General features: G+C 42.8%; 1 protein-coding gene across 4 annotated transcripts in view; it reads left to right on the top strand.

Moving 5' to 3' along the window:
- The window catches only part of ctif (CBP80/20-dependent translation initiation factor), a 77,161-nt gene extending 62,137 nt beyond the window's left edge, over window positions 1–15,024 (top strand). For all 4 annotated transcript variants that reach the window (XM_085165814.1, XM_085165812.1, XM_085165815.1 and 1 more), the window contains 2 exons: window positions 4,381–4,434; window positions 7,057–15,024. In XM_085165814.1, the coding sequence (XP_085021940.1) occupies window positions 4,381–4,434; window positions 7,057–7,278 (276 nt within the window). In that variant the 3' untranslated portion in view covers window positions 7,279–15,024. The remainder of the gene's footprint in view (window positions 1–4,380; window positions 4,435–7,056) is intronic.
- The last annotated feature ends 3,128 nt before the right edge of the window (window positions 15,025–18,152 follow it).

Raw genomic sequence — 18,152 nt, 5'->3', positions numbered from 1 at the left:
TTGAAAACATATTGTCCAGCCCTTAGGGAGACAAGTAATTTTTTGGCATCACTGGAGAACATCCTCATATTGAAATTCAAGTGGGGTAATTGGAGACCTCTGCACCCCCTTTTTTTGTTCTGTTTTTCCAGGCATTAGAAAATCTAGCCAGTGAGATCTTAGCCAAGCCCCAGATCAAGTGATGTAGTACAAAAGGAACAACAGCCCAACAGTCGGAACTGGTTAAACAGAGGACCTCCTCGCAGGCAAAGAGGCGTCAGCCTCCCAGCATCTATGCTGGATATTTGGTGACATTATTTTTAACTCCTACACAGTGCGTGCATTTTTCTGGTGAGGGTGGAGGGCTGGATTCTGAAATTCAGCTTTTGTTTCACTTCCATATTTCTAGCGTAGTTTGAACACACCTGGCGTCTCATTAACAAACAAAACAATCGCAAACAGTTTGAGCCATCCACACCCTGTCTGAGGGTATGCCCAGGGCTTTATCTCAGGCTTGTTAAAAGGCTCAACAGCATGACCAAGGGTGTGGACTAACCAGTCAGCAATACACACAAACACACCTCTATAATCTACATCAGCAGTAAGAAGGGAGCCCCGAGAAGACTAGAGGTCAGAAGGCGCCTGTGAACAACTTAAACACTAATAATGACGATATATGGTGCGTGTGCGTGTGTGTTTTCAAGCCCACATACTCGGTCTAATAATCAGTTTCCTAGAGACAGTCTTCGTGACTTTGATCTGGCCGCTGTTTTGATTGTCCTGTTGTAACATGCAGTTGTCAGATTCTTGGTACAAGCTATGTGCAATAGGTGTTTGCACATGCACACGCACACCCGCCTTATACATGCGGTCTAAGTGTTTGCATATGCATACATGTGTCCCTGCAGAGGAGACACTTCTCCAGTAAACTTAGCCTGCACAACAGGATCAGGTAACAGCAAAGGTGTGTTAGTGTTTGGGCTTAAATGCCAGCTCCTATAGCCAGAGCAAATTAATGAGTGCTGATCCCATCCATTAATAACTGACAGGCTGCTATAGCTCCAATCAAATGGAAGATTTGCCCCGCACAGAACAAACTAAAAGACATAATCCTCAAGTAAAATTAAATTTAAAGCACACCTTAAAACGAATGACTTTTTTCCAATTGACACATCCTGCCATTACAGAGCAATATTTGCATTTGTTTGAGTCCTACTTTTGACTCAAGCTCCAGGACCTGCTGTCCTTTTTAGCTCAGTTGATCTGTGACTGCTCACCAACTAGCTGCTTATTTTGCTAGATTAAGTGACCCGTTCTACAGCTGTGCATGCGTTGTAGCACAATTAAAATGACATGTTCATCTATCTTTTTGTCTCTTGGGCTTACTACTTTTTTAATATGTTGCCATGGTAACAAAGGTTGGCAAAAACCCTTCAGGTCAGAACTTAATAAAAATCATATCAAAGATTTTTGACTTGGACCTTTAGCCTTGAGTTAAAGCAGCTGGGTGTACCAGTAATCATACACACTACCAATTATTGAATCACTTGAGTTCAACTCTGTTATTTTCAAATGAAGGGGAAAAACTGTGATGCAGTGTGGCTCATGATTCTACCCCAAAAGATCATCATGTGATCATGTGACCCATAGAAGTCGTCATCAGGATATTGGTTTGCAGTCACTCCTGGTAGACAGCATGTACATACCCTCCGGTGGTGACATCAGGACCTATTTATATGGACCTTTGGCTTCCCTCTTAGAAAGCTACCAGTAGCTGTTTACTAACTTGTTCAGTGGATTTTAACTTTTTCCCCCATTAAGATTTGACAACCTCTGTACTCTTAACGACAAGTTGACACGTCAGTATGTATTAATAAAGACGTGGTTAGACAATCATTAGAATAGTTTCCGCTTACTTCTGATGCACACTCAGTCATTTTGTTCTATGACAGAAACCACTCAGTTCAGAAGACAACTTTCAGGGTTTTCAAGGGGGAAAAAGTTTAACAGTCTTACATTGTTAAACTCTGTATTATTGTAGGTGTTTACCTTACAGTATAAAGTGCCTTGAGGCAACTGTTGTTGGGATTTGGTGCTACATAAATAAAACTGAATTAAATTAAATTATAACAGATACCAGACACATATGGGGCCGGTCCTGAAGCGTGAATTCCAGTTTTGTCTAGTACGTCAGAACCCTTCAAGTTTGTGTGTTTTTAATAAAGCATGTTTCGCTCTGCTTCATCCCGTGCTGCAGTTATTGAAGATACAACCTTGAAGATATACTAATGTGCACGTGAAGTCCAAACTCATTTAAGTCACTCACAGAGCTGTGTTTGGATTTATTTCTTCTCTTCAGTGCTGTGAAACGATCAAAGGGAAACAAAATAAGACGGCTGCATTTTCTAATCCTGATGTCTTTTAAATAAAAATACTGTAAATGGAAGTCACACAGAATCCCGGGTTTTCCCATGTCAGTAAGATTAGTTTCTTGATGATATAACCAACCAGACATCCGAGTGTTTTCAGCTTCAGCCGGAGAGACTGAGTGTTAAGCTGTCTCTCAAAAACGTTTTTTTTTTTATGCTGATTTTTCACCTGGAACACACCATGTGTTACGGTGCAGCAGTGACAGGAGAGAGAAGAGAGGAAAAGCTTATTGCAACGGGTAGGAAAGCCGATGATAGATGAGTATAGATTAGATTGTTATAAGTGTATTGAACAAAACTTCCTCCCTCGGTTCCCCGGGGAACTCATTATGAGCTAATCCCGCTTGTCACATAGTTCTCCTGCTCTGGAAAAGGACGGGACTTGAGTTTCCACATCAAACAGCCACACTGTCACCACACCCGTCTGAGCATACTGAGGAGCTGATGTCTGAGCAACTGTTGGACCTAAATGATAGGTGGAATACCATTAAGCTTACAGTGTGGAAATAAGAGGCTTGCTCACAGTGAATGTGGTGCATAGCATCAAATGGTGGAGGATTACTTTTTTTAAAAAAATGTTTTCACTTCTGAAGAGTCAGACATTTGAATGACTGGTTTTGATCACAGCGTCTTTCCTAAAGCATGCATTTAAACAGGGTTTGGTTTGTCTGCTCAGTTTTAAAATGAAAACACAGTGATTGTGTTATTTAGCTCTGAAATACTGAAGTTGGGTTACTTGAGTGGGTTGGAGTCTCTATGGTGCATTCTATCTAGTACTCACATATTATATCATTGCCTTTTTTATAGTGAACTTATTCATACAAAATTGTTTGTTTTAATCATTGAATAGCTTCAGAGCAACATGAGCCTTTATGGAGAGTCAGTCTGCCATTTTTTTTAAACTCCCAATTTTAAGATGCACCAATTCCTGTGTGAAATATCGGGATTTGGCAATTTCATGCTGCTCTCTGCCCATCAGCTGGTTGCTAATTGTGTCTGTCTGCAGTCTGGTAGCATGCAGTGGGTTTAAAAAGCTTTTCTTTTCTGTTTTTTTGAGAGTGAGCCAACACTGCTAAGCTGTGGGACAGTATGTTAGGTAATACAGATTGAGGTGATAAACCATATAAGAGATTGAACATTTTTATATACAGTTAGCATTGAAAAACAAATTGGATTTATGGGTCGTTCTCCTGAACAAGGTGATGTCCTGTTTATTCCCTCCGTGATCTCACTTATTTTTTCCTTTACTCTGTCGCTGTACGGCGCATTGATGCGTGACAGTATTTTCCTCATTTTCAAAACACGCTCCCCCTTCCTCCATGGTACTTCCTTCCCTCCATCAGTTTAATCAAAGCAGAGCTTTGTAAACAGTGTTATGAAGACTAAGGCAGCATTAGAGTTGAGCATTTAGCCAAAGTCCCTTCTGCTGTAAACTGAACCTAGAAGCTCGTATTCTGGCATAATGTTATTCTACCTCTCTCTGCCTGCATTGTTTCAGGGGGGTATTTGTATGCCCATCTGTGCATGCGGGCCAACATCGGTGTGTGTGTGTGTGTGTGTGTGTGGTAGTGGGTGGGAGGGGGCTAGCATGTTTACCCAATCCACTGTTTGTTTTTGGCCACGCTGTGTGTTTACGTGTGTGTGCTACTGCGTGTGTATGTACATTGTGCGTAAAGGAAGGCATGATGTGTGATGTTTGCTGGCAGCCTGGAAGCTCAGTGTGTTGTCTTCCGGGATTTAAAATGTTAATGTCAAAAATATTTACAATCAGGATTAGGTCCCTCCCCGTTTCTTTGTGAACTCATGAACACATTTTCCTGTTCTCTTCATCAAGTGGTTTAAATCAGAGATTTTGTATGTATACAGTGCATCTTCCATCATTTCTACTGTGCTACTTCTGGACTTGTGTTGTGTTAGTTTGCGCAGCCCTTTACTTTGTAAGTCTTACAGTGTCTGTTCTTGTCCTTTGCAGCTGCTAGAGTCGACGGATGTTAAGGAAGACGCAGTCCTCTGCTGCTCCATGGAGGTATCAATGCATAATTACTTAAAGTCAAGTCTTCATACTCAAAAGTCAAACTGGCCCCTACAAACACATGCCTCTCACCTATACAGACACCACAGACTGTATAGAGATTGACAGACCACGTGACTTTTGCACATTGCATTGTAGGTACGACTGGCAGCAAAATCAAAACACTGCATCAAGCGTTAGCATTTCCAGCACCGGTAATCTTTAATTCTGCGGTTTTAATCCCTGCTTGCATTTTATTTGCCCCTAAAACAGTTATTACAAAACGACGGAGAACACGACAGGTCTGTACAAAGACAGACTTGACGAAAAGGCAAACCATCAGACCCATACGAGCATACAGAGTGGAGTAAGAACGTTAGCGTGCTGCCCAACTTTTATCATGCACATATTTATTATTATATGGTCCTAAGTGTGAGTGCATACACTCACTAAATGTTTGGTAACTTCAGATCCCTGCAACAAGCCCAGGTCCAGTTTACTTTGGTGATTTGGACTATTCCATTTCACAGCTGTTGTTAATTTTTTTTTCTCTTTATCTCCTGTACAGGCAAACACAATCTATTTGTCTTTTCAGGTTGTAGTATTACACAACATTTTCAGATCCAGTAGAAATAAAATAAGTGTTTCGTAATTCATTCAATTTATTGTCTTTATTTATAACTGGCATTATTGTTTCATTCTATTATAGAATCTTACAAGAAACAGGCAAAATTGTAAAAATCCACTATGCTTTATTAGCTGCTTCGGTGAAAAACAAATCAACAATGCAAAAAATAATAATAATAATAACCATTGCAAAACAACTTACTTGAAAACAGTTATTCATCACTTGATTGCTTCAATACAACACTTGGGCACATATATGCGGGACTTTTCGTGGCTGTTTTGATATCGCTCTCTCTCTCTCAACCGATCAAATCTCGCTGTGGTAGCAGCTTTAAACTCGGTATGACCCAGGTTGATAGAGGGTGCCCAGTCTGGATTGCCACAGTGAACAAAGCAGCATAGCGCAACGAATTCAATTCAAATCAATATAAGACTTATTTGTAACCCACATCAACAATTATGTTATGATAAATTACGTAATAACTACAACAGAAGCCATCAGTCGGCTCTTTGTTACTTTGGAAACATGGCTTGAACAATTTCTCTTCCACGACAGAATCCGATAAAAACCAATCTCTTTACCCGTCGGCTTCCCGAGGCTGTCATGCGACCGGCTATTGCAGTTAATAATGCCATTCTTTGTTTCTTTTTATCGTTGTGTGACTGTTTTCTTATGAAAGCCTGCGTGCGCTAGTACCGCTTGCCACTCGTACCTACAATCCTTTGCGGTTTTACCCCGGAAATTACATCACATTTTCGATCTCTATACAAAAGATAGATATAGTCAGTCATTGGTTTCTGGATTTGCATATTGAAGCCTTAATTTGAGCATTTTTGCTGCGTAAAATGGTAAATGGCCTGCATTTGTATAGCGCTTTACTCAGTCTCTAAGGACCCCAAAGCGCTTTACACTACATTCAGTCATTCACCCATTCACACACTGGCAATGGCAAGCTACATTGTAGCCACAGCTGCCCTGGGGCGCACTGACAGAGGCGAGGCTGCCGGACACTGGCGCCACCGGGCCCTCTGACCACCACCAGTAGGCAACCATGGGGTTAGTATCTTGCCTAAGGATATTTGGCATGCAGCCAGGAGGCAGCGTGGGATCAAACCACCGATCTTCTGATTAGCAGCTGACCTGCTCTGCCACCTGAGCTACAGCCACCCCATGCGTAGTGTTTCTAAGACTGGGAAGCAAAACTATATGCTTATCAGTAGCATTATCAGTCAAAGCATAGCTAAATTGTACTCTGCAGATGGATTTAACATCACGAAAGACTTGAAAGTAGCGACCACAATCATAAGTTTATTAGGAAAGAATTTACTTAGGTCATAAATGTGGTATGCAGATGGCCCGTTTTCCCATAGACTTCTATACATTTGAACTTCTTGATGCAGCAAGACTAGTCGCCCCCTGCTGGCCATAAAAGAACACAGTTAAAGTACCTAATCGGCTTTGCAGTGGGTTTTTTAGACCAGAGGCTGTGTGTTTTTAAACGAAGCTAGCAGGATGTAAACGTAAAAACACAGAAATTTAGCCCCCTGGAACAACTATCTTGCAAACTATATCAGGGGTCTTGTTATCAGGGGTCTTGTTATCAGGAGTGGGTGGGGTGGGGGCGAGTACAGTCTGCATCACCCATAGAGCCACAGCCTCCACATTTAATGGGAAATCTGCCAGGCAGCAATAAATCCTTTAAACGGCAGAAAGTAATACCTAGAACTAACAGGACAGAGAGGGCTAAGGCAGGTGAGCTCTGATTGGAAAAGAGTTCCCAGATGCTCGCAAACACAATGTTTGCAGTCTTGATTACATACTGGCAGCCTCAGCATGCACACATCTCCATGGCCAGAGGGTGTGTGAACCTCCGCTTGTCTGACTGTATCCACAATAACAAGGTGCCAGACATTGTGTCTTGTTCTCAGTTAAGGACGCACACACACACTCTTTTCTCTGACCTCCTACCTCTTTACTCCCCCACCCTCCCTTCCTTGTCTCTCCACCAGCTGCAGAGCACAGGCCGACTGCTGGAAGAGCAGCTCCCCGAGATGATGACAGAGCTCTTAGCAGCTGTCAGAGACAAGATGCTTTGTCCCGCCGAATCTCCGCTGACTCGCTCTCTGCTCATGGAGGTCATCGAACTGCATGCGCACCGTTGGAGCCCCCTGGAGGCTCTCACTACCCAGTACTACAACCGTACCATCCAAAAGCTCACCACCACTGCCTAGGTGCCAGCTCCCACAGGAGAAGAGGAGATGTGTCCTCCTCACCCCAACACAACAGATGTTTTCTGGTTATGCATTGTAATATTCTCTGTTGCCTAAAGAAGTAAATGTCGCTATTGAGCTTAACTGTAAATTCCATTATTAAAAAACAAAACAGATAAGAAAAGGTGACCGCTACCACAGACAAATCATGTAAGAGCCTCCTAACAGGTAACCCAAAAAGCCAACACTACATGTGCCACATTTGGCACACATTTGAGAAGATGGTAACTGATAGGTAGTCAGTGTGGGTGTGTTCGGCCACATGGAGCCTGAGAGCTTGGCTGGCTGCTGGATAAAGGAGGGGAGAGACAAGAGAGGGGTCACGTAGCAGAGAGGAGGAGAGGGCAGCGGTCTGTCCGTGGGGAATAGAGAGATCTGTGCCCAGAGATGAATAGAGGACGGAGAGCGAAGGGGCGGGTGGGGGCCGGGGTGGTCTGTGTCAGTCTCTTCATTGTGTTCGTTTGCCACACCTCCCCTCCCCTTCCCTCTTCTGTCTCTCCGTTAGCCCCCAGGGTCTGTGTGGCTGATAAAAGAGAGAAGGAGGCAGGGAGCAGACACAGTGTTGTCTGTCTGGGCTGTCTGCCCTGCCAGGCCAGGGACCAGGTCAAAGGGCCTCGCTGTGGAGCCCCCCCACAGCTCCTCCCTGCCTTTGTCTCCCCGACACCCCCCACCCAGCAGGAAGCCCTTTTGAGGAGATGAGACAGTGGGCCTGCTGGGCCAGGCTGGGTTGGGGATAAAGATCAGGCTGGCTAGAGTAGGGTGACAGATGGCTGCTTGAGCCCCTGTGAGACGACACACTCCGAGCACACCCCACTGGCACCCCAACTCCCCGTTCCCCAAGCTCAGGCCCACACAGCCAATAGAAGCAGTAGAAATATTGCAGAGGGTGGGGTGAGGGGGGAGCAGCATTAGGAAATTAAATCAGACACTGCTGTCTGATAATTCCTTTGTTTTTGTCTTGCTACGGAATGTCTCTTCTGCTGTTAAGCCGTGCACGTCTATGCTTTGTTAACCACATCATCATTATATTTTTTTTTTTATCATTTATTGTTTTTGGTTATCAATGTTTCATTTTGAAGTCCTGTTTCAATGGTAATATGTATGAAATATAGTCATAGGCCTTATTGCACAGGATCGATTTGTTTTGCACCGTTTTGAGGCGATTTGCTTTAAAAGCTCAGAAAAAAAACAGAAGTAGGAAGTTTGAATTGGAATCAGCGTTGCAGAGTAACGGTGAATTCAAGTAGAGAGAGAGATCTGAGTTGAGCATAGTGAGGGATTTGAGGATGTTTTAATGGACTAGTGGCCTTGTCAATTGCCCTTTTTTTCTCTCCGTTGTTTAGGGCACAGCAGCGAGCGTGCTGAGGACTTTATCGCATCGTTGTGTTGTTGAAGGAAATATATATAAATATAAAACAACTGAAAAAGTGATGTGACAACTAAAAGAAAAAAAAATAAGCATGGCACACAATGAAGCAGAAGTACAATGCTTTACAATTTCCTCCTACGCAAGCCATTCTTTGCAGTGGATGTTTTTGCAAGTGTTTAATATCGACTGTAGTTTGGTCTTGATTTTTTTTTCCTTTTGGAGAGAAATGACAACTATTAACCTGTGTATTTGAAGATGACAATAACGACAAGAAAAATCTTAACTGTTTGACCTCATATTAGCTAGTCATGTGTGACCCTTATTCCAGCTAACGTGTGTACTGCAATAGTCATACCAAGCCAATCACGTTTGTTTGGGGGGTTTTGTTTTTGTTTTTTTAAATGGGCTCTCTATATATAATCTGCATACGATATAATTACAAGTATTACAAAAAAAAACACTTAAATTTGGGGAATAATGCAGCAGTGATGTTACACATAGGAAGACTGTGGTTGTGTGGCTACAAGTTAGCTCATGCTTTTTCATCAGGAAGTAGCTGTTTGGGAGTAATCACACACACATATATGCTTAGTTCCCACTGATTCTCTGTGGGCTGTTTTTATATTATTATTATTTTCTGTGTCTTGCATCAAGAATTAAGATCCTGTGTGGTAGAAACACACCCCAGAAGATTAGTTAGATGAGATGGGTGACAATTTTTTTTTCTTTTTTAAGCTCAGATGTTTTTTGAAGACGCATCCCAATCATCTGTACGTGTGTGTCTGCTTAAGAAGTAATCTGTTTTATTGTTTTGTCTTTTGTTGTCGTCTTATTTTGTTTTTAGGTTTGTATTTAAATTATATTTAGCTCATTTATATATATATATATTAAAAAGAAACATTTTTTTTCTTCTGGTGGGTTTTTAACACATCTGAAGCAGTGATACCTAGCTTGCTGGCAAGTGTGTAAGTTTGGTATTTCTGGAGTTTCCTTTGTGAAAAAAGAAAGAAGGCCATCAGTCAGTATCCATTATGCAAAGAGCGGTTCCCTCTCTCAGCAGATTGGGGCAGGTGGGGATTGCCAACATCATCTGTGGCACCCCCTCCCCCCACCTCCAACCCCTTGTGCCCTTAGACCCCTGCGCTCGGGTCACGTGACTCACTCGACGACTGAATGAGATGCACCCTCATTTGGATTTTCTCGTGAATCTTGACAAAACGAGCGGCCCGGCCGACGCGCGGACGAGCTTTTGGGATTGATGACGGTGGATCATCTGTGATGAGCTTTTGTTTTTGTTTTTCTAAGCAGCTGAAAAAATAAACTAATAGGAAAGAAAAGATGTGCTGGAACAAACTCTGGTGTGTGTTGGGGTTTTTTTTTCCTTCTTTTCTGTCTCGTCAATTTCTCAGTGCAGTCACATGGAAGCTGGCGTGGTATCGCTAGACAAAAAAAAAAAAAGAAAAGTCATTCAGACACGACAAAAGAAACAATGGCACACACGTGGTTGGCTCCGCCGTCAGCAGACAGACTGCGTAACTAATCGTGGCGCCGCAGTGGGTCATTTTACTAACAATTCATACGTGTGCACGCTGCAGCTCATTTACATCGTCACACATTAAGCCGAACACACTTTAGAAATTAACAGCGCCGTCTGTGTTGGTGTGCACGACCTTCATCAGTACTCGCCTTTGCTGAGCCCCCCAACATATGCCTGGGGGCTACACGACTTTGGCGTCCCGATAGGCGCTCTTAATGCAGGGGTTACTTCCCCGCTGAGGGCCCCGTCCCTCAAACCTATTGGATGTCCTCCAGCCCTTATCCACAGCGATCAACATAATCCCACGTGATTATTCCGAACACTTAAACACATGTGACAGGCTGAAACGTTAGATTTCTTTGTTTTATTTCACGCAGAATCACAACACAAACAGGGCCAGTAAGGAAGTTATAGATGTGCTAATCTGGCAAACAGGGAAGTGAAAACACGCCAACAGCAGATGCAAGAGGGGATAGAAATGAAATACTAAAATGAGTGAATGCTCATATCATACAGGGGATGATTAATGAATAACTGACACTGATGGCCAGCACCGGTCACACTTAATTCAGCTTGGTACAGTAAGAACAGGCAGAAACACTGTAACTTTAAAGAATGAAGATTGTGTCTCTTCCTTTGTCTGTCACTGGGCCCAACACTGACTGATGAGTGAAAGAAAGGTTTGTAATCCAGAATTCGAGATGACATCTGCCCATTTTCCTATTGCTCCATAACTATTCCATAACTATTAACTCTGGGCTGGAGGTGGAGAGAAGGCTGGGTAATTACAATTTTGGTTTGCAAAGATTAAAACAACATAATTGGGGACAAAATTTGTACTGCTTTTTGGGGGCTGAAGCCTATCCCAGCTGTCATACGGCGAGAGGCGGGATACACCCTTGACAGGTTGCCAGTCTATCACAGAGCTAACACAGACACACACAGCTGACACCCACATCCACACCTAGAGTCAGTTTAGTTTCACCAATTAGCCTAACCACATGCATATCTGTGGGAGGAAGCCATATTACCTGGAGAGGACCCACTCAGAAAGGCCCCAGGCTGGAGTCAAATCCAAGACCTTCCTGTGCAGTGACAGTGCTAATCACCACACCATCCTAGATGCTAGATAAGCTATATGGAGCAAAAAAAAAAAAAAAACACCCACACTTTTCTACTTCTAAAAATGTGCATATAATTAACATAATTCTGCTTTTGTTATTCACTATTCTGTTTTCCATTGTCTCATTCCGATGTATTTTTGGTTGTCAAAATCAAACTGGTTAACAACGGATCATACGTTTTGGATCAAACCGAACCATTAATCACCTTGTTTGAGAAAATCATTGGCAGGTCCTTTTAGTGTCTAAACAACCATTAGTTAAAGCCCATAAATAGAGCACACAAATAAATATAATCAAGCCTCGGGGCAATGTATGATGACTCGAGCTTTGCCGACTTTGTGCTGGCACTGAAGAATGAATGGATCCGTGTGCGTGTGTGTGCGCAGGGTGACTCACACCAGCATCGTCTATTGTGTGAGCCAGACAAAAAGCTGGCTGCATCTCTGCTGGCCTCAATGACGAACCAAAGCCGAGGAGGGAGGACACTCACTTTAAGATGACGGTTTACGAGCGCAGACGCACTCCCACAAACTTCAACACACAAGTGCCAGCACAGCTCTTTGTGGCTGCGTCTTGTATTTTTATTTATTTATTTTAAGTTGTCTGGTGGCTCACACACTGTATTTTTTTAGACCCTTGGTGGGGTTTTTGTGTGTGTGTGCCCTCCCGTCTGCACAGCATGCGTGTTTTTGTGTTTGATCGGCACACAGGCAAAGCCGGAGGAGAGCACTCCAGATTGTTTTCTGTGTAGTCCGAGGGCTGCAGAGGCCAAACATTGTGTAAAACAAAGTAGATTTGAAACGCGCAGAAACATCCCCAGATGTTTTTTTTTCCTCTACTGTATGCTTTGCTGTGGGAGAAATCAATAACTGTGGGCTACCAAGTGGTTTTAGCTCGCTCTCTTGACCTTTTCCAACTCAGCAGCAGCTACTGCGCAGCAGTTTATTCCACTCTCCCAAAAAAAACTGACTCCATCTCAACTATAATTGGATTCAGACATTTTTAACTGTGTCAACATATTCTGGAGCTAAAGTAGATACCGAGACGTTTAATGATTAATCATATCATCACTTTGTGGCTGCTACCAAATTAAATCCTACAGTCACATCCACCTACAAATCTCTGCTGTGTGCTCTGTAAAAATACTACTCGTCCTTCACTATACACTCACCAGCCACTTCATTAGCTACACCTTTCTAGTACTTTCTAGGACACCTTTTACCTTCAGATCTGCTTTAATTCTTCTTGGCATAAATTCAACAAGGTGCTGGAAACATTCTTCAGAGATTTTGGTCCATATTGATTTGAAAGCATCACAACAGTTGCTACAAATTTGTCAGCTACACCTCCATGATGCGAACTGTCTGTTTCACCACAATTTGAAACAGAAAATTCTCTCTGTTACACTGAGATCTGGTGACTGTGGTGTCAATTTGAGTACAGCAGACTCAATGGACTCACTGCATTTGGATGCTGGAGACTGGTTGTGGTCCTAAGTTGATGCTCAAGAAAGTACTGATCACCAGCAGCCTGGCCTACTGAGGCAGTATGGAGCCATGCTTTCATGTTGTTTATGTTAAATTCTGATCCCACCAAGCGAATGTTGCAACAAAAATCATGATTCATCAGATCATCATCGCACCATCAACCATGCCACTTCAATCATTTTTTCTCATTCTGAGGCTCAGTTTGAACTTCAGCAGGTCATCGTTACTATGTCTACAGGCCTGCAATAAGAAGCTGCCATGTGTGACACACACACACACACACACACACACACACACACACACACACACACACACACACACACACACACACACACACACACACACACACACACACACAGAGAGACACACACACACACACACACACACGTTTAATAGTAAAATGGTGTTTTTTGAGAAAAAGTAAAAGGTGATCTCAGGCAGAGCGGAAACTGAAAAGCCATAATACTGTTTCCTGTACAGGCTGTGGAGGAAATGATGTCATGACCTGCTCACTTCCTGAATGAACTCTTTCAGTGGCTCTTCTGGTGAAGAACCTGCCGACTCAGCAAAATAAACAAAATATAGGTTTCTTTGGCTCTAAATGAAGTACATCCACAACTCACTGACTCATTTGCGCCAGGCTGAGATATTGGATCTATTCTGAGAAAAGAACTGGAAGTCTGCTCAAATCCACAAAGCTGCTTTGAGCTAAACACTAAAATCCTCATGCCAACATGCTTACAACACTAATAATATATCAGCCAGCCAGCACTGACCTTCCTGACTGCCTTTATATTTACATTTTTTTTGGCAAACAGCATTTATCACTGGCAGTGACTGATATTTATCCATTTTGTCACATCAACTAAATGGTAAATGGCCTGTATTTGTATAGTGCTTTACCCTGGGGCGCACTGACAGAGGTGAGGCTGCCGGACACTGGCGCCACCAGGCCCTCTGACCACCACCAGTCCAGTAATTGTTGAGCTATCACAGATCGGACCAGAGTGGTTAACCAAACACCCAACAGGCTTATGTCCCAACAGCCAGACTGCAAAATGACTAATAAACACAAGACTCTGCATCATGGAAAACCCACCATCACAATCATTCTACAGAAAGTATGAAAAATAAGAAAAACACAAAGAGGGACTTAGCAATTTTAGGGATGTGCTCTGCAATACAATGAACACACATCAGCAGCCTGAGTAAGTGTGGTATGGCAATTTGAGCTCAGTGAAAAGTATAACAATGTACACAGATTAACACTGTTTTTGTTGCAGACATGTGAATCGCACGCTGTAAAGTATTTCATTCACACAAGCTTAGAGCAGCTTGCTTTTAGGGGAAGTGTGACGTCTTTGTTGTTCAGGAGCATCTGTGCCCTCACAGTGGCCTGGCTGAAAACGGAGCTGCAGCCGGCTTCTCTCACTTGCTGCCAGAGAGAGCTGATGCGACCGGTGTCAACAGATGGACTTTCATACTGGGAGAGGAGCAGTGAAGAAACACGAGGTAGAGCGGATTTTTTATTTATTTATTTTATGGAATAAACTCACAGACTAGATAAAGATTTGCAGCAGAGCAGAGAAAATAAATGGTGGGGAATGATCAGATCATTCTCTCCTTCTCTCTCTTTATCTCGCTTACAATGGTCATCTCAGCTAAATCCTTCAATTTATAAGAAGTGGCATGTGTCTGCACACGAGTGTGTGCGTGTGTGTTCGCATGTCCGTGTGTGACATTTCCTAACCTGACCAGACCAGCCACCCAGAAGTGTCACAAGCCGGCGTGAGCAAAGCTTCCGCTGTGAGCTGCACTCAGTAACCGACCACTCAAGCAGAAATCAACACAAACACACACACACGTGCACACTATAATTAGAGATGGTGAAGGGACATGGATAGCGTCTGCAGAACCTCTCCTGCTCACCAGAGCAGAAGTGAACACACAAACCTTGTGCACACACGCACACACAAACACACACTACAGCCATTGGACATCGATGGAAGTGTCCACAGACAAGCAGTGGGAAGTAACACCTGATGTCTTTGTTGCCAGGCTCCCGCCTAGCGACTGTCAATGTGGGAACCTGCTGCGACAAGCACGACCCTGTTGCTAGGCAACCCGAACTTATGCGACAGATAGTGGCAAAGTCGTACGGCAAGAGCAAAACTGAACGATATGGGGGGGGGGGGGGGGGGGGGGGGAAGCGGTGTTGGATTCAGACCTCCATGAAAAGCATAAAAATGATTTTTTTTTTTTTTTTAAAAAGGTCTGTGGACAGCTTATCAAAGAAGGCACTGAAGCACAACAGCAAGAAGTTTCAACTTGAGTGTGTCTTCAAGAAAACCGGTGCAGCTGTCTGCCTTTTCCTACTTTTTACAGACCTGCTTCCCTGCGTGCCAGCAGTCCTTTGATTTGTGAGGTGGCATGCAGGGCGAGGCGTGTTCCTAGTATACTGTGTGTGTAAACACACACATGAAAGAGCTCTGCGCACAGCCAGGGGATCACATGAACTCTTGTACAAGGTACTGCTCTGTCCGTGGACATGCAGGCTCTACCTCAGCCTGCTCTGGCACCCCCCCCCCCCCTCCACCCTCAACACACACATACACACTCCCACACATTTCAAGTCAAGCCAAGTGTGTTTTATTGATATAACACAATTTCACAACTCACAAGTTTGCCTTTAGAGACTGCACAATACGTGTAACACCCACTGTTGTTAGACCCGCGAGTGATATAAGGAAAAATTCCCCACCAGAAACCCATTAACATGAAAAAATGAACTAACTACTAACATATTCCTAAAAAACAAACATAGCCCGAGTATACCTCTTCCACACAAATGCCCCAATGCACAACCCTACATGTTTGCTTTGCAGAAAGTGCATGCACTACCCCAGATTTCATCCTCTATAACACAATAATATCCCACAGTACTGGCAGCATTTTGAGTTTCTGCACGGCAAATGCAGAATCTTGTGCATGAATTCACTTATTTATGATACAGACGCACATGGGAAAAATAGTCAGTTGCTTTCCTTCTATATTGATTCAATCTCTTTGTGAGACTACAACAATACAATGTGATAAAATGGCGATAATCGCAAATATTCCCATCTATTTTATATCAGTTGCAGCTTAGCCTGGCAACCAGTGGTGTTGAGTCCAATTTTGAGAAGAGATGCATAGCTGACAGGTTGCACTCATCAGTGCAGACTGACTGACAATCTCTCTGTTTAGAAATAGATGTAATTATGTGCAAACCCCTCACCAATCTGTTTTAGTTTGACTCAGTCGGTCCTAGTCAGACCACGATTGTTTGGAGTCAGGTTGCCTCCGAACTGTGCAGTCATCTTGCAATCAAAACTACCAGTAAAGTTGGTTGCTGCAACTACTTGCAATTGGTCACCAACCTCAAAAGGATTCAGTACAATCACTGGGAAACTCAGTGACTGAGTAGTAAGACTTACTGAGTTATATTAAATTTTCAGAGATTATCTGAGAACGTGATTGTTCTATTATCGTAGTCCTTGAATAATTTTCTGTTGGCTTGTCCATTAGTAGTCTAATAATTAAATCATTTGCCAGTGATAGTTTAATAGTTAAATACTGCCAAATCAAATAGTTGCCTCGAGGTGCTTTATACTGAAAGGTAAACCTCGACAATAATACACAGAAAACTCAAACAAACCCCTATAAGCAAGCACTTGGCAAAAGTGGGAAGGAAAAACTCCCTTTTAACAGGAAGAAACCTCCAAAACAATAATAATAATAAACAATAATTTCGTTTAATTAAAAAAAAATCTATCTATCTATCTATCTATCTATCTATCTATATCTATATCTATATATATATATATATATATATATATATATATATATATATTTGGGGGGGGGGTTCTAACTGGTCAATGTGTAACATTTACATGTATTAAGACACAAAATTTTAATATTCAAAGTCAGAATTTTTCATAGTTATTCACATAGATGACATGATCTCAACCGCATGAGACTGTGAGGGTTTATCGGGGTTTGGCCAAGTGTAAAAGCCATTTCCAAATACAGAAAAAAAAAAGGTTGAGCTTCTATTGCCTAATTGAGATTGTTAGTCAGTCCTCCTCTGTGAGCCAGGTATGTCACAAAGCCCACTCCAATGAACTCACAGACCCTTGCAAACTGTTCATAAAACGTTACTAAAAATAACCGCCTTTATCTCCTTTTCCCTCCAGCAGACCTCCAGTCTCTTCCTGTTAAAAGGGAACTATCCTTTCCTGCTATTGCTAAGTGCTGTTCATAAAGAAATTCAATTCAATTCAATTTTATTTATATAGCGCCAAATCACAACAAATGTCGCCTCAAGGCGCTTCATAGATACAGAGAAAAGCCCAACAATCATATGACCCCCTATGAGCAAGCACTTTGGCGACAGTGGGAAGGAAAAACTCCCTTTTAACAGGAAGAAACCTCCGGCAGAACCAGGCTCAGGGAGGGGCGGCCATCTGCTGCGACCGGTTGGGGTGAGAGAAGGAAGACAGGATAAAAGACATGCTGTGGAAGAGAGACAGAGATTAATAACAGATACGATTCAATACAGAGAGGTCTGTTAACACATAAAGAAAGGTCTGACCACCGGGGTTCTGCCTAATACTGTAGGGTTTTTACCTGGCAACACAGCGCCTTGAGATTTCTGGTGCTGTGAATAGGCACTGTATAAATAAAACTGAAATTGAAAAGAAAATTCTTTTGCCAAGTTGCCAAAAGGAACTTCAGTATCTCAAGTACACTCAGAAGTTGTTTTCCACAGCACGTCCACATCAATGAGTTTCACATCTGCAGATGTCTTTCATTTGTGTTCGTTTCTCTTTCTACCACTCCCATTGCTGTCATCACAAAGACAACAACTACTGCCAACAGGTTAGCTTGGTTTTCAACTACAGTTAGGCACATTAGGCGCTCTGGTTTGCATACCAGCTCAGCTCAGACAACCTGTAGGCTGTCAATTTAATGCTGAAGCTTGGGTTCAAATTTGCTCCAAGGCCATTTATTGGATATCTTACTCCCAGCTTTCCTGTTGTCTCTCTCTAGCTACACAAAAACGGTAACTGTGAGGATAGTCACTAACATGTCAGGAGCTAAACAAGTTAGAAAACCTGACGTGCCCAATAATGGGCAAGGATGATTCACAGGGTTATGCATTGTCCCCCCCCCCCCCCCCCCCCCCCCCCCCCCCCCCCCTAAATATAACTGTTAGCATCCAAACTCCTTTAGTATTGGTGGTGTGTGAATATTTGTAATGTGTGAGTCAGAGTGAA

This window comes from Neolamprologus multifasciatus, chromosome 7, assembly GCF_963576455.1.
Source record: "Neolamprologus multifasciatus chromosome 7, fNeoMul1.2, whole genome shotgun sequence".
Classification (NCBI taxonomy): Eukaryota; Metazoa; Chordata; class Actinopteri; order Cichliformes; family Cichlidae; genus Neolamprologus; species Neolamprologus multifasciatus.
The sequence above is the reverse complement of the archived record's forward strand: the minus strand, read 5'-3'. Positions and strand labels throughout refer to the sequence as shown.